This window comes from Pipistrellus hanaki, assembly GCF_964339955.1.
Source record: "Pipistrellus hanaki genome assembly, chromosome: 7".
In the NCBI taxonomy this organism is placed as follows: Eukaryota; Metazoa; Chordata; class Mammalia; order Chiroptera; family Vespertilionidae; genus Pipistrellus; species Pipistrellus hanaki.
This window is the reverse complement of record NC_140509.1, coordinates 6,752,907-6,768,901: the sequence shown is the minus strand read 5'-3', so window position 1 is coordinate 6,768,901 and position 15,995 is coordinate 6,752,907. Positions and strand designations below refer to the sequence as shown.

Sequence of the window (15,995 nt, the reverse complement as noted above, 5' to 3'; positions counted from 1 at the left end):
TCTCTTCGATGTTTCTAACTCTCTATCTCTCTCCATTCCTCTCTGTACAAAATCAATAAAATATATATTTTTTAAAAAAGGATTTTTTATAAATTTAATGCAACCTAAGTGTACAGGTTTCATAAAGTATACAGTAGTGTACAGAAATGTCCCAGGCCTTTGTATTCACTTACCACTCACTCACCAACTCACCTAGAGCAACTTTCAGTCCTGCAAGCTCAATTCATAGTAAGTGCCCTATATAAGATATTTTAAAATATACCATATTTTATCTTTTATATCATATTCTTACTATACCTTTTCTATGTTTAGATATATTTAGATTCACAAATACCATTTTGAATTGCCTACAGTCTTCAGTACAGTAACAGTTGTGCAGATTTGTAACCTAGGAGCAATAGTCTACACCATATAGCCTAGGTGTATACCACCTAAGTTTATGTAACTGCACTCTATGATGTTTGCACAACGATGAAATCACCTAATAACACATTCTCAGAATGTATCCCCATCATTAAGCAACACATGGCTGTAGAGATAGGCAAATTTGAGCAGTCAAAAAAAATCAATGAACTTGAAGATAAGACAGTATCTTAATAGAAATTTTTAAATCTGAGGAATGGGCAGTGGGGGAGTGGGAATGATTAGCGAAAAGTGAACAGGGTCTAAGGGGCCTGTGGGAGACCATCAAGAAGACCAACATACACATCATGGTCTCAAAAGCAAAAGAGAAAAAGAAGGGGTAGAGAGAATATTGAAGAAATAATAGCTGAAAAAAACCAAAAATTTTTGAAATACATGAATATAAACACCTAAGAAGCTCAACAAATTCCTAATAAAATGAATAAAATACTTAGGAATTAGCCAAGGAGATGAAAGTCTTACACAATAAAAGCTACAAACATCGATGAAACAAATTAAAGAAATAAGTAGAAATACATCCCATGTTCAGATGTTGTTAAGATGTTATTAAGATGTCAATGCTACCCAAAGCAATCTGCAGATTGAATTCAATCACTGTCAAAATCCCAAACAGGTTTATTGCAGAAACTTTTAAAAACCCTAAAATTCATATGGAATCACAAGAAGCCCAAATAGCCAAAGCCATTCTGAAAGAGATTAATCCTGAAAAGATGGAGAACTCGCACTTCCTAATTTAAAAACTTATCACAAAGCTACAGTAATTAAAAACAGTGTGGTACCATCATAAATACAGATATATAGAATGCAGATGAAATGGAGAGCTTAGAAATAAACCCTTGCACACATGGTCAAATGACAACGATGCCAAAACCATTCAATGGGGAGAGGACAATCTTTTCAATGAACGGCACCGGGGAAACTGGATATTCTCACAAAAAATGAAGTTGGATTCTTACCTAATACAATATACAGAACTTATCTCAAAATCCATCAAAAACCTGAATGTAAGGCCTAACACTATAAAACTGTTAGAAGAAAACATGGGACAAAAGCTTCATGATATCAGATTTGGCCGTGATTTCTTGGATATGTTACCAAAGGCATAGGCAACAAAAGAAAATAGACAAATTAGACTTAATGAAAATTAAAAATTTTTGTGCATCACAATACACGATAAACAGAGTAAAAAGGTAACCCATACAATAGGAGAAAAGATTTGCAAATCTAAAAGATTTGCATGTGAATAGAAGGAAATTCACTGAGCTGTTTAGTTATAAACCATCTTAGATATGATATCTGCCTATTGTTTACTAATGCTCTCCAATAGTATAAATAAACCATTTCTTATCCATCTTTTTTGGTTTTACCTGTTCTGTTCTCTTTACTACATGGCAGAATCCTTGAACTTAGAACATAGCAGAGCATGTTCTCCTACTGGCTTTTGTAATTTGGCTTAGTTTGCTGACAGTTTTGGCAAACTCTTTCCTCAATTATTTTTTTTTTTTTTTAAATATATTTTATTGATTTTTTACAGAGAGGAAGGAAGAGAGATAGAGAGTTAGAAACATCGATGAGAGAGGGTCATCGATCAGCTGCCTCTTGCACACCCCCTACTGGGGATATGCCCGCAACCAAGGTACATGCCCTTGACCGGAATCGAACCCGGGACCCTTCAGTCCCCAAGCCGATGCTCTATCCATTGAGCCAAACCGGTCCCGGCTCCTCAATTATTTTTATACTAGAGGCCTGGTGCATGAAATTCATGCGGGGGGCGGAGGGGCGTCCCTCAGCTCAGTCTGCACCCTCTGCAATCCAAGACCCCTTGGGGGATGTCCGACTGGCAGATTAGGCCCTATCCTGGAGATCAGGCCTAAAGAGGCAGTCGGACATCCCTCTCACAATCTGGGATTGCTGGCTCCTAACTGCTCACCTGCCTGCCTACCTGATCACTCCTAACCACCTCTGCCTGCTGGCCTAGTTGCCCCTAACTGCTCCCCTCTGCTGGCATGGTTGCCCCTCACTGCCCCCCTGCCAGCCTGGTCACCCCACACAGCCTGCTGTTTAATCATTTGGTAGTCCCTCACTAACCCCCTTGTTAGCCTGGTTGCCCCACTCAGCTTGCTGTCCGGTTGTTACTGTGAAGGTGTCCTGAAAAATTTGCATATTACCCTTTTATTAGTATAGATCTTACTTGTTTTGTTTGTTTGCTTGCTTGTTTGTTTTTTAAGTATGAAGTCTGATCTGTATAATAAGGATGAAAGGTGGGGGAGATGCCAATGAATGACTCTTGCTCTCCAGGAATAATTCTGCCATTTTTTTCCAGCTTCCTGTTTCCTGTATTTCCAGACCTGGGCAATTTTCAGGACGTTGTTGTAAATGCCTTTTCCTTAGCTTTAGTGAGCTCCTCACTGCTTATATTTCTGGGCAAGAAGATTGCCAGTTTCCATAACTATAGTGTCAGTTCCAACCAGGTGAGCAGACAGGCCTTTCTATTACCTTCTCTGACCCTTAAGTATTTGTATTCTAATCTGAGCCTCCTGCTAACAGGAAGCCTGGGTTCTTTTGTAACTAGAGAACCTTTTAGAATATAATTTGAACTCTATTCTACCAAAGGCCTTTTGAGAAGTGTGGCACACCTAGTTCTGAACCCATCTGAATTAGCATGAGTGATATTTCCCTAGAACAGATATGGTGCAGGGATGTAAGAAGTAGCATATAGCATCATGTTGGTGAGCTAGTAGAGTTCTTATCCTCTTAATTTTATCTTCCTTTCCACCAAGTCTTTAGAAGTCAAGCACATTCTAAGGTGCAATAAGAAATGATATGGAATAGCAAAACCAGGCTACTAATATAATTAAGTTAATCTCCCAGAATTAGTTTTTATCTTTTTTTTTTTTAATATCTCCAACCATTCTGAGTTAAGTACTTTCCTTAGTACTCAAAAAGGAAATATGGATGCATGAGGTATCCCATTTTTACCTTTAAGATAGTTTATAACAGTGGTTCTCAACCTTGCTAATGCTGTGAGCTTTTAATACAGTTCCTCATGTTGTGATGACCCCCAACCATAAAATTATTTTCATTGCTACTTCATAACTTGACAACTGCTAGCAGAGTCACCTAAGACCATTAGAAAACACAGGTATTTACATTATGATTCATTAACAGTAGAAAATTACAGTTATGAAGTAGCAACGAAAATAATTTTATGGTTGGGGGTCATCACAACATGAGGAAGTGTATTAAAGGGTCACGGCATTAGGAAGGTTGAGAACCACTGATTTAGAAGAAAGAGAGAAAAATAGGACTGTGTTCTCTCCATCATTCTAAGTCCTAGTGATCATGAGAGAGAGAATAAGGCAAAAGTCTCATTTTCTCACTTGAAAAAGTGCTTTCCTTGTGATTACTAACTAAAATGAAGTTTCAACCTAATCTAGAAATCAGATTTGCCATCCTTTTGTTCTTTTAAGAATACTTCTGTGTAATTTGAAATGATATAAACAACCTATTCTCATGCACAAGAAACAGACACAATACCTTCATTTCAAATTTAAATCAGTATTTCTTCAACAAATAGTAGGCCTAAATTGTTTGCCATTTCTTTATAGGATTTAATAGTCATTGGCATTTGCAATGTCATCAGCTCATGTTTCAGATCTTGGGTGTTCACTGGTGCTATTGTCAGGACAGTGATCCAGGATAAATCTGGAGGAAGACAACAGGTATGTTGAAATAGAATTTGATCTTTAGCATTTAAAAATATTGATGTTAATTCATACATTTTCATAGAAAGGGGTTGCATTAGTTTAATCACATTTCTATTTCAATGTTATACTTATTGGGGAGGATCTCATGTTTCCCTTCATTTTTGTTAAATTTTTGTCTTAAAAGGCATTTGTCAATATGGAACTTGAAAGTCATTTTCTATAGACGTCTTATTCTACATGAGAAGTTCACAAAAACAAACAAAAACAACCGTTTCCATGTAACCTAAAAGATAATATTTCAGGCAACCGTTTCCATGTAAGCTAAAAGATAATTCAGGTGAACTAACAGTCACCTATAAACTGTTTTTTGTTTGTCTTTTAAATATATTTTTATTGATTTTTCACAGAGAGGAAGGGAGAGGGATAGAGAGTTAGAAACATCGACCAGCTGCCTCCTGCACACTCTCCACCGGGGATGTACCCGCAACCAATGAACATGCCCTTGACCGGAATCGAACCTGGGACCCTTCCGTCCGCAGGCCAATGCTCTACCCACTGAGCCAAGCCAGTTTCCGCTTTTTTTTTTTTTTTTCTTTTCTTTTCTTTTTTTTTTTTAATGGGAGATGTATTCTCAGTCCTACTCTGGGAAAGCAGTAATTCAACTCTCTCTATCCCGGCAGCCAAACCAGAAACTTTCCTGCTTCCTCAAAGGGTATGGCAAGGGGCTTCCATGATAGGGAGTAAGGTCTTCGTTTAGATGAGCCTTGGGAATTTGTGATCATTCTACCTTTGTATGATAGAAAATTATCTAGGGCAGACCCTCTTCAGCTCAGAAACAGAAATGTCAGAAGAACGGACACTAGCTCAGACCGGTTTGGCTCAATGGATAGAGCGTCGGCTTGGGGACTGAAGGGACCCGGGTTCGATTCCGGTCAAGGGCATGTACCTTGGTTGTGGGCATATCCCCAGTAGGGGGTGTGCAAGAGGCAGCTGATCGATGACTCCCTCTCATTGATGTTTCTAGCTTTCTATCTCTATCCCTTCCTCTCTGTACAAAAATCAATAAAATATATATTTAAAAAAAAGAAGAACGAAAACTAAATTTTAGTGGGGAAAGGTAAAGTGTCACATTGCATGGCTAAATTTGTGAATATAAGGTGAAAGCTCATAAAATCAGAAGATTAGGCAGGGACAAGAGCGTGTGTCTAGTAAGACCATTCAGATCAGTCTGTGTGGACTGAGCTTTGTGGTCATAGAGCCTCTGCCGGACACACTGGCTTGAAGGAGGAGCCCTTTTCCACTCTTGACCAGAAATAAGGAAGTTGGGTTATGTAAAAAGAAGGTTGTTCTATGCAAGGGCAAAAGAACTTTGAAATCATAATGAGAGGGTTTTATGATAAAAAGAAATGGAGATGGCAATTCCAGGTTTTAGTTTCTAGTAATTTTTGACAACACACTTTGTTGATTCAGTATACAAGCACAAACTTGGCGAGAAAGATGCACACAATTAGAAAAAACTAAATCAGAGTGTAAGTAAAATTAAGTGCAGAATAAGTACAATAAGTATAATAAAAAGTGCCATCAATTTTGCAAGGAGAACGATGGAGGAAGCGGGATTTCTGTGGAGTGCTGCAGGGGGTTAGAGATGTACAGATGGAGGGAAGGAGGAGGCCTTCATTTCAGCCTGCGAGTTGCCAGTGCCTGCTGGACAAAGTGCCTGCCTCAAGGCAGCCCCTGTCCCATCCTGTTCTCTGCTGCTGCACTGCTGTCCCACGCAGCACACCCTCCTACCAATGGCGGCGCAGGGACCCTGGTGGGGGCATGTCCTGGGGATGCTGGTGAACTTCCCGGAGACCCTGACTTGCGCAGTGCACATCAGCGGTTCAAGCAGAGAATGCTGCCCCCCCCTCCCCCCCCTCCCCCCCCCCCCACACACACACACTGGGAGCTACCCTTGGAGCCGCCCCTTTGGCTTCTGATCCGGACGGTCAAAGGCCCTTCATCCCACAGCAGGGTGTTCTCTCCACCACTTCCTCTGGGGCCTTTTGGTTCACTCTGCCCACCAGCTCCTCTATTTCTTCAATGCTCCCCAGGCCTGCAGACCAGCTCAGATCCGGCTCTGAACCTCTCACACATGCCCTCCTACCAGGCAGCTTTGTTTTTTGTCTGGCATGAATACAACTGTGTATAAGTGTTTGGATTTCTCTTTACTTTTCCCAGTCTAGAATCCACTTGTCTTTACTCGTTACACCCAAACCTGCCAGCTCTCCAGCCATGGCCTGGGCCGGACATGCTGGCAAGCCCCTGGCAGAGGGGTGTGAAGAGCCCTGGGCTTGTGGCCAGTTGGGCTGTTCCTGGTCCGTCTTCCTGCTTATTCAGTCCTGACCACTGTGCGTGCCAGCACAGCCAAGGGTTCAGTGAGCCTGAGTGGGCAGCGAAGGACATAGAAAAGACAGACAAAGAGAATAAGCTGGGTCTAGGTGGGCTCCTACACCTGGCTAAGGCCACAGAGAAAAGATCCAGACCGCAAGCTGACACTTTATTTTATGGCCAGAGGTAAACAAGGTATTGGTCACCACAGTTACAATGTTCTTGTGAGTTTCACTTGTTTTGGCAGCACTTGCTGCACCTCCCACAGCCCATTAGCTACCCAGGCAGGAACTAGGGAGCTTCATAAGGTCAAGCTTAATTATGCTAAGAGGGCTCTGCCCTCTAAGCTGGGACTTGTTTGTGGCTTTGCCAACAGGTCAGTCCGAGGCTTAACCCTATAGCCGCTCCCTACAGACCACTGTGCTCCCTGTGTGGATTCTTCTCCTCACTCCCTGCTTTCCACGCCCTGGCCTCCTTGCCTTGTCCTACGCTCCCAGAGTGAGGGGTGTTTATTGCTGTGGGAGGAGGAATGATTGTGATTTCAGGGCTGACGGTGATGGCTCTACTAGGGCTTTTATAAACTGTCCAAGGAGGGGTTAGAGTGAGGGGGGAGGAGGGAGTGCAAGCCGGGGTTTAGGAGACCTGGGATTCGCAGCAATAGGCTAAGGCAATAAAGATTAAACACCCAGGACAGTTTGGACCTTTAGAAAGCACCCATGGGTTCACTCAGCAAGTACGTGTGGAGTACCTAGCATGTGGTTGGCACTTGGACAAGACCAGACAGTGTCAGGTCAACAAAAATCCACTTAATGCTGGATGGTTTCACTCAATTCCTCTTAAGAAAAACTGACATGCTGCCGAAACCGGTTTGGCTCAGTGGTAGAGCGCCGGCCTGCGGACTGAAAGGTCCCAGGTTCGATTCCGGTCAAGGGCATGTACATTGGTTGCGGGCACATCCCCAGTAGGGGGTGTGCAAGAGGCAGCTGATCGATGACTCTCTCTCATCGATGTTTCTAGCTCTTTACCCCTCTCCCTTCCTCTCTGTAAAAAAAATCAAAATATATTTAAAAAAAGAAAAAAAATAAAGAAAAACTGACATGCTTCTCACCAAGCAGAAGCCTCAGTTGCAGGCAGGGTCCAGTACGATCCTGATGGTCTCTCTCTAACCGGCTCTGTCTCCTCAGTTTGCATCTCTGGTAGGTGCAGGCTTGATGCTGCTCCTGATGGAGAAGGTGGAGTCCTTTTTCTACGCACTGCCAAATGTAAGTGGAACCGATCGAACAACCAAGCCCAGAAAGCCCAGTGTCCAGATTGCATCTTGGTGGGCATCTCTGAGCAGAACTGCACTCAGCATGCCCCCACGGCCTGCCCTGGCCTCTCTCTAGTGCCTTTCCTTCAAAATAATAGCATCTACCTCTCAGGATCGGGATTCAAATAAGATATTACATATAATATAGAGAGAACAGCATTGAGCTAATAATTAGTACTCAAGAAACATTAGCCATTATTAGTATTCTCATTAATCTTCTTTTAATCGCATAGGCGCTAAAGTAAGCTTTACAGTAAGGATTCAGCTAAAGAGGCCAACACAGAGTTGGGATGCCAGAACGCCCATTACTGTCACAGGCTTAGCCCCTCAGTGCGCATGCATGCCATCTGGCTTCCCAAACCGCTTGCCGAGGGCCTTGCTTTGCACACATGCCCACTCAACCCCTTGCCTGCTTCCCACTGGCTCTGGTTAGCTTACAGTACGAGAAGGCAGGCCTGACAGGTGGGTTATAACTGTGTTCAGCTAGGGTGCTCCTATATGCTCATGTGCCATTTCTGCCCTTTTGTGAGACTGACCACCGTGTGTTGAGAGGTTCCAGGCACATTAATTCCTGGGTATAATCAGAATTGATCTCAGTAGAGATCAATGCTCAGTGACCATGACGTGCTGTTAAATTTCTTTCATGTTCCCGTTAGCCATTTCTAGATAAGTACTAAGACAGTGGGAGGAGGTTTCCTTCCTGGTATTGCAGCTTGTTTACACGCTGAGTGGCAGTCCTGAAGCTGGAGTGGTTGTAAATGTTACTCCACCTTTTTTCTTTTTTTCTTTTTTTTTTAAATATATTTTATTGATTTTGTACAGAGAGGAAGGGAGAGAGATAGAGAGCTAGAAACATCGATGAGAGTCATCGACCAGCTGCCTCTTGCACACCCCCTACTGGGGATGTGCCCGCAACCAAGGTACATGCCCTTGACCGGAATCGAACCCGGGACCTTTCAGTCCCCAAGCCGACGCTCTATCCATTGAGCCAAACCGGTCTCGGCCTTTAATCTTTTTTTAAAATATATTTTTATTGATTTCAGAGAGGAAGGGAGAGGAGAGGGAGAGATAGAAAACTCAATGATGAGAGAGAGTCACTGATCAGCTGCTTCCTGCATGCCCCACACTGGGGATCAAGCCCACAACCCAGGCGTGTACCCTGACCAGGAATTGAACTGTGACCTTCTGGTTCATAGGTCAACGCTCAACCATTGAGCCACGCCAGCCGGGCCGTTACCTCCATCCTTTTTGAACATGTCCATTGCACCTGGTGAATATCAGGTTGCCACAGAGCAGGCTACCTCCAGACTCTGGCTGCCTTGGGATTCTGGGACCTTAGACCCCAGCCAAGGAATCTATGCCTGGAGATGGGATTAAGCTTGTGCTTATCACATGAGCTGTCCTCCGATTCCCAGCATAAGTCATCTCCAGAACTGAGTTTGTGTAGCACCTTTGGTGCAATCACTATGGAGTCTATTTTAGCAAAGCCACTCACTAATTTACTTTGAACAGAGTTATTTTTGGCTTTATAGCTAGAAGAATCAGAATGTTTTAAAACTCCAAACATGTAAAAGTCTGTCTGAATTCGCTGAAGGCTAGTGTTAGAAGTAGGTAGCACTCCTTTATTGCAAATATGTTAGAGAGAGAACACCCCTGCTTTTGGCTTCCCATGTTATGTCACATTGTTTTTACAGCATCTGGTTAGGGTGATTCTGGGTAAGAAAATGTGACCACAATCTGTCCAGTGGAGCATCTGAGTACTATACCAATGGGGCTCTATGAGCATTAAACTTTGCTTCCTTCCTTGAAAGGCTGTGAATGGCTCGTGGCAAAACCCTTATTGGAGGAATTTTTGGCACTTCCTGGCTAGGATCTCATTTACATAGCAAGGGGACCAATACAAAAATTTAGAAAACGTGATACAAATTAGTGTATTCAATATTGCTTTGATTTGTGTGAGGAAAAAAATAGAACATACCAAAATGTTAATAATTGTTATCTCTTGGATGATGGGAATTATATCTGAGATTAATTCTTCTTTACACATGAGCATCTCTAACCTTAATGTTCAGAAGGTAATTTTTATTGTACATTGTTTTATAAAAATATATGTTTCCTCTTTACACTCCTACCCTCAAGCCAAACATTTTGCAAAAACCCTATGAAGTTGAGATTCTTTTCCTTTCCACCACATCTCCCTGCAAATTGCAGGAAGTTTGGAGATTCCTGACTGGAAAGAAGATACAAGTGGAGAAGAAGTGATTGCTGCTAACTTTATCTTTGCTCTTCCCTCCTCTGCTGTGGAGTGCAACTGTCACTGAGTAACCTCAGAAATCCAGACTGCGCTTGGGTCCTGCCATCCTGGTGGGGGGTCGGTTCTAATCCCTAGGCAGAGCGTTCAGAGAAGAGGGTGACAAGGGAAATGCTGAGAAATATTAAGCCAGTGCAGGGACTTCACAAACACAAGAAAGTGTTTCTTAGAGTAGCTTAGTTCTACTTAAAGGCCCTGATGATTTTTACATCTGAGTATAAATTTTCATTTTCTCATATTTAAGAAATCTTCCTTCCATTAGAAAAGTAGACAAGCCTATTTTTTAAAACTTTTGAAAAATCCTAAGAGATAAAAATGTCATCCACATTTACAAATGAACGACTATTAACATTTTGGCATATATCTGATCAATACTATTTTCTATGAATTGATTTACTTTGTATAGTTTCAACCTAACCGGGCATACAACTTTGTATTCTTGTTTGTATTTGCTATATAGCATGATAGCTCATACTGTAACTTATTTAGTTATTTTCTGATCATTAGATTATTGGGGGGAAAAAGAAAATTAGGTTGTCTGAATTTTCATTATAAATAGCATAACAATGAGCAATTTTGTACGTCCACCCTTTTCCACACAGGCTGTGCTGGCTGGTATTATTGTGAGCAACGTCCTACCCTTCCTTGAAAATATTTACTACCTACCCAGTCTGTGGAGGCAGAGCCAATATGACTTTGTGAGTGTAGATGCACTGGCTGCGGCCGGGGCAGGGGAAGGGGGAGGGGCAGGGGCAGGGGCAAGGGCAGAGAAAGGTTGGACAGAGGGAAAGAGAACAAAGGACATCAACATGAAGGACACTAGCAACTCTGATGCCTCGTACCTAACTTTTGCTTCAAACAAGGAGTCAAAGCTATTGATGCAAAGAAATACTGAAACCTCACTCCAACTACGCAAAATTAAATAAGAAATAATTAATTAAGTGGTTATAGTTATATACATATTTAATAACAAGGTTTTGTCATGCCTTGCATATTTGATTGACTTCTAACCTGGAGATACAAATTTTAATAAGAAAGGGAGGTGTCGCCCTAGCTGTCAGCCTATCCATTGAGCCAAATGGATAGAAGACTGAAGGGTTCCGGGTTTGATTCCGGCCAAGGGCACATACCTGGGTTACGGGCTTGATCCCCAGTAGAGGGCGTGTGGAGGCAGCCAATCAATGATTCTCTCTCATCATTGATGTTTCTCTCTTTTCCCCTTCCTTCCTCTCTAAAATCAATAAAATATATTTTTTAAAAAGAAAAGAAAGGGAGGTGTCCTATCAGAGGAACTGACGGAGCACCATCCTCCTCTTTCAAGCACGGAGCTAGGGGACAGAGAGGGGAAACAGCAGGAAACAGAAGATGGGGGATGTGATGAGGGGAGAAGGACCCGACAGAGGCAGAGAGATGTGAAGGGGCTACGCTTTGGACTCGGGTCCCTGCGGCGCTGAGAGGGTCTGTGGTCCAGGAGTTGAGGAGCAGCTCCAGCTCACTCACCAGTGGCGGGGGGAGGGGAAGTAAACATTTGAGGGCGGTTCAGCCTGTCATCTGTGAAGGTTAAAGTCAAGTCTCCTGCCCAGAGTGATGTCAAAGACTCCCAGTAACTATTACAGGTCTTAAAACAGCAACTACCATTTGTGAGTGTCCGGGGCTGCTTTCCAAATGGCACCCCTAATCCCAGCAAAGCCTATAAAGGAGATATTAAGACCCCCGTGTTACAAGCGAGGAAACGAAAGGTTCAAGAGAGAATTGAAGAGAGAACTGACCAAGGAGGCGTGGGAGAACTGCGGGCAGCCTTGGGCCAGCCCTTTGTGATGGCATCAGTTCACGCGGCATTTAATTTGTCCGCTAACCCAGGTGTCAGGAGGGAGAGGGGAGGGCGAGCTGGGAGATAGGACTGGTGACTTGCTCATCTCTGCCTGCTACATTGTCTTCCGTTTCCCTTCTTCCCTTCTTCCCGTAAGATTATTTGGATGATGACATTCATAGCTGCAATTGTGCTGGGACTGGATGTCGGACTCCTTGTTTCAGTGTCCTTTGCCTTCTTCATAATCACCGTGCAGTCACACAGGTACTTAGTCTCGGGTAAGAGAAGTTTAGCCATGGCAGGCAGGGCAACTATGACCTACAGGCAAATGCATTTCCTTTCAGAACTAAGATTCTCCTCCTGGGTCAGATCCCTAACACCAACATCTATAGAAGCATCAACGACTATCGGGAGGTAAGAATCCAAACTAGTCCTACTTCTTTGCCTAAAAGATTTTTTTTTACAAAATCCCTTTGCTATTGTTTGCTGCACTGGAGACACCGCTGGACAAAGGTGGGGAGAGGGATGCACAATGGTAGGGGCGAGCGCTTAAAGAGGCAGGTAGGTCCTAGAGTCCCGCAGGCAGTTAAGGATAATTTTAAAATGTGCTCTAGGGGGTGGAAGGCCAAAAGAGGGGAGTGAGGAAATCGGAGGGGGAAAGAAGAAAGCAGGAAAAGCAGGGGTGAAAATGGGAGGAAGGACCTTGCTGGCTCTCGCCTCTTATAAGGAAGCATATAGTCTCCAGGAGGCTCTGAAGAATTTTCCTCCCTCCATGAAGGAGCTAGAAATTTCTCCGAACTTGACCTTTGTCTTGCAGATCTTGACCTTTCCTGGGCTGAAACTCTTCCAGTGCTGCAACTCCATCACCTTTGTCAACGTGTACGACTTGAAGCGCAGGGTGTTGGAGGAGGTAAGGGCTGCCCGCCCCACGCTTCTGCACCTGCTCCCCTCGCCCCCCCAAGGGGCCCTCTCTCCTGCCCCTTGCCACCTGCCCGCCCTCATTGAGGCTCCTCCTGCCTTTCAGGTGGAAATGACCCGGGTGCCTCTGAAGGAAGAGGAGATGCACAGGCTGTTCCCGAGCAGTAGAGGCCCGCGGGCAGCAAGGGGCTATCAGTTTTACTGCGACTGTGACGAACTGGAGCCGCCGCCCAGGGTTAGCACCTCTTCTCTTCTGCATTTCCCTCTCCGTTTCAGAAAGAAGTACAAGAGCAGCTGGTTGTTGTTGTCTTAAAAAAAGAAAAGAAACCCCCCTCAGGGATTTTGACTCTTAGATGGACCACAGGTAATTGGAAATTAAACAGTTCTACTCAGCCGAAACCGGTTTGACCAGTGGATAGAGCATCGGCCTTCGGACTGAAAGGTCCGGGCTTCGATTCCAGTCAAGGGCATGTACCTTAGTTGTGGGCGCATCTCCAGTGGGGAGGGGGGCGTGCAAGAGGCAGCTGATCGATGATTCTCTCTCATCAATGTTTATAACTCTCTATCCCTCTCTCTTCCTCTCTGTAAAAAAAATCAATAAAATATATATATATTTAAAAAAGAGTTCTACTCAGAAATGAAGACATGGCTTCCCCTTTGAGGGTCAGTCAGATCTTGAACTGAAAGCAGGTAGGAAGCGATGGTGACTCTTGAGTCCCTACTCAATGGTAATTCCTGAGCTGTGCCTGTTTCCCAGACCTTTAGCTGCCTGACCTTATTTTCCTGAAAATAAGGGACTGGAAGATTGTCTTACAATTCCCACTAGGGGAGGGCCAGGTGGCTGGGTTCTCAAGGATCTCCTGCCATCTGCCTGGACCAGGGCGGTGACGATGGCAGTGAGGGGAGGGCAAGCACAGATGGAGGTTTCACAGCATCTGAAGGTTATTTCAGCTGATGAACTAAGTGCTCATTACTTCAACTCAGACTTGATCTAAATATTCCTTTTCCCCTACTCACTTCCCAGACTACACCCACACTTAGGAGGGGCAGCTCTATCTACACACACACACACACACACACACACACACACACAGATGGATGCCCACACGCAACACCTCCTGTCCGCCTCCTACGCAGGCCCCTGCAAACACCAGGCACACCAGGCACTCACTCTGGTCACCCACTCTGGTTGCTAATGAGTGTAGGTTCCACGAGCTCCCTGAAAATACCAGCTTTCTTGCCAAGAGGACAGAATTAACTCTCTATTTAATTTTTATGTGATATCCACACTGCACTGAGTATTGCAGAGGGCATTCACGGGACATCAGCAAGTGCACTCGAGAGTAGAGTTTGATCATCTGGTATTTATGAAGCTCCTATATGTGCCCACAACTATGACACTCTGAAAAAGAAAAATAATTTTTAAGGGTCCCTGGCTGCTTCTTTTTTTTTCCCTTTCTTTTCCATTGTGGTATAAAATACATAAAATATATCATCTTAAGCATACTTAAGTGTACAGTATTGTTAAATCCATTCACACTGTCCTCTATCGCTGGAACTTTTTCATCTTGGAAAAGTGTAGCTCAGTACCTGTTAAGTAACACCCCCATCCCCCCTCCACTCAGCCCCTGGCAGCCACCATTCTCCTTCCTGTTTCTATGAATTTGACTAATCCAGGCACCTCATATATCCCTGGAATCATCCGGTATTTGCCCTTTTGTTGCTGGAGTATATCACTTAGCATAATGTCCTCAAGGTCCATCCAGGTTATTCTTTTTAAAAATGTTTTTTCAAGGAAAATTTTGAACACACACCAAAGTAGAGACCAGTATGATGAGCCTCTGTGCACCTAGCATCCACTTAAAGATTCAACAACTAACAGCCAGTCTTGTTTCATCTTTACCCCACCCATCTGCACTCCCCAAAATCACAGGGTTACTTTAAAGCAGTTCGTAGAGATTTAAATCAAACTAGGGAGACGATTCTATTAATGTGACATGTAAGGCCATTGTTGTGTTTTATCAATCCTAAGATGGACATTTTTTCACATCTCTGAAATTTGGATATATTGTGAAGTTGATGACAAGTCTTAGTTTAATTTGCAGTTTTTTTCCCCTTGAGAATACAGAAAGTGGTGATGCCTCTTAAAAATGATGAAATAGGATAGTAAATCATACTATGCAGTATATTATTATGTTTGAAATGGTGTGTTTAGATTCTAACAACTCCAAGACTCCAGGTAATGAGAGATCAGCTTGAGCTCAAAAAGTCAGGGGAACTTAGGTAGCAATAGTTTGAGCTGGACAGGAGAGAGAAATTTGGCTTTCTGGTAAAAAAAAAAAAAAAAAAAAAAAAAAAAAAAAAAAAAAAAAAAAAAGGACTCCCAGTCCATGGCAGGCTTGCACAAAGACACCAAGGTCACATTAAGTATGGGGGCCTCAGGATAAGAGGCTTGATCTGGGGAGTAAGTTCAGGCAGTCACAGCACGAGTGGATTAGGAAAGCCCGTGAAGGACAGGGCTGCAGCGTAGATGAAGGCGAGAGAAGGAAGGCTCTCTGAGGTTTCCTCTGCCAGGGACCCTGCGCCTCCCGCCACTGAGTCAGCCTGGCCGCGGCGACCCAGAAGCCTTGGGGAACAGCTCTCCTTTGAGCTGGAATGTTATTATCTACCCACGCCACTTTTTCTTTTTTTGCTGTACAATATCCACTACCTTATGTAGTTTTTATCTTTTCAGTTTTTCCTATTTTTTAAATTTTATTTTATGAACAACATCATTAGAACAATATTTTTAAAGAAACATCAACCCAAATTATACCTCATTAGCATATGAATTATTCCCCTTTTCCCAATGGGCTGCAGGGTTTTTATTCATATATGTAGTTATTTATCTTTTTTAAAAATATATAATTTTATTGATATTTTACAGAGGAAGAGAGAGGGATAGAGAGTTAGACATGGATGAGAGAGAATCATCAACCAGCTGCCTCTTGCACACCCCCCACTGGGGATGTGCCCGCAATTAAGGTACATGCCCTTGACTGGAATCGAACCTGGGACCCTTCAGTCCGCAGACCGACACCCTATTCACTGAGCCAAACCGGTTTCGGCGGTTACTTATCTTTTGAATGGACGCGTGCCCGCTCCCTA

At 43.4% G+C, this 15,995-nt stretch overlaps 1 protein-coding gene across 1 annotated transcript in view; it reads left to right on the top strand.

The window, feature by feature from the left end:
- SLC26A8 (solute carrier family 26 member 8) overlaps positions 1-15,995 on the top strand; it is a gene marked incomplete at its 3' end in the record, with an annotated part of 85,505 nt that overhangs the window by 56,289 nt on the left and 13,221 nt on the right. Inside the window, exons 9-16 of the mRNA XM_084890365.1 lie at positions 2,747-2,894; positions 4,032-4,145; positions 7,685-7,762; positions 10,723-10,818; positions 12,088-12,194; positions 12,275-12,344; positions 12,748-12,840; positions 12,955-13,083. Of these exons, the coding sequence (XP_084746491.1) occupies positions 2,747-2,894; positions 4,032-4,145; positions 7,685-7,762; positions 10,723-10,818; positions 12,088-12,194; positions 12,275-12,344; positions 12,748-12,840; positions 12,955-13,083 (835 nt within the window). The remainder of the gene's footprint in view (positions 1-2,746; positions 2,895-4,031; positions 4,146-7,684; positions 7,763-10,722; positions 10,819-12,087; positions 12,195-12,274; positions 12,345-12,747; positions 12,841-12,954; positions 13,084-15,995) is intronic.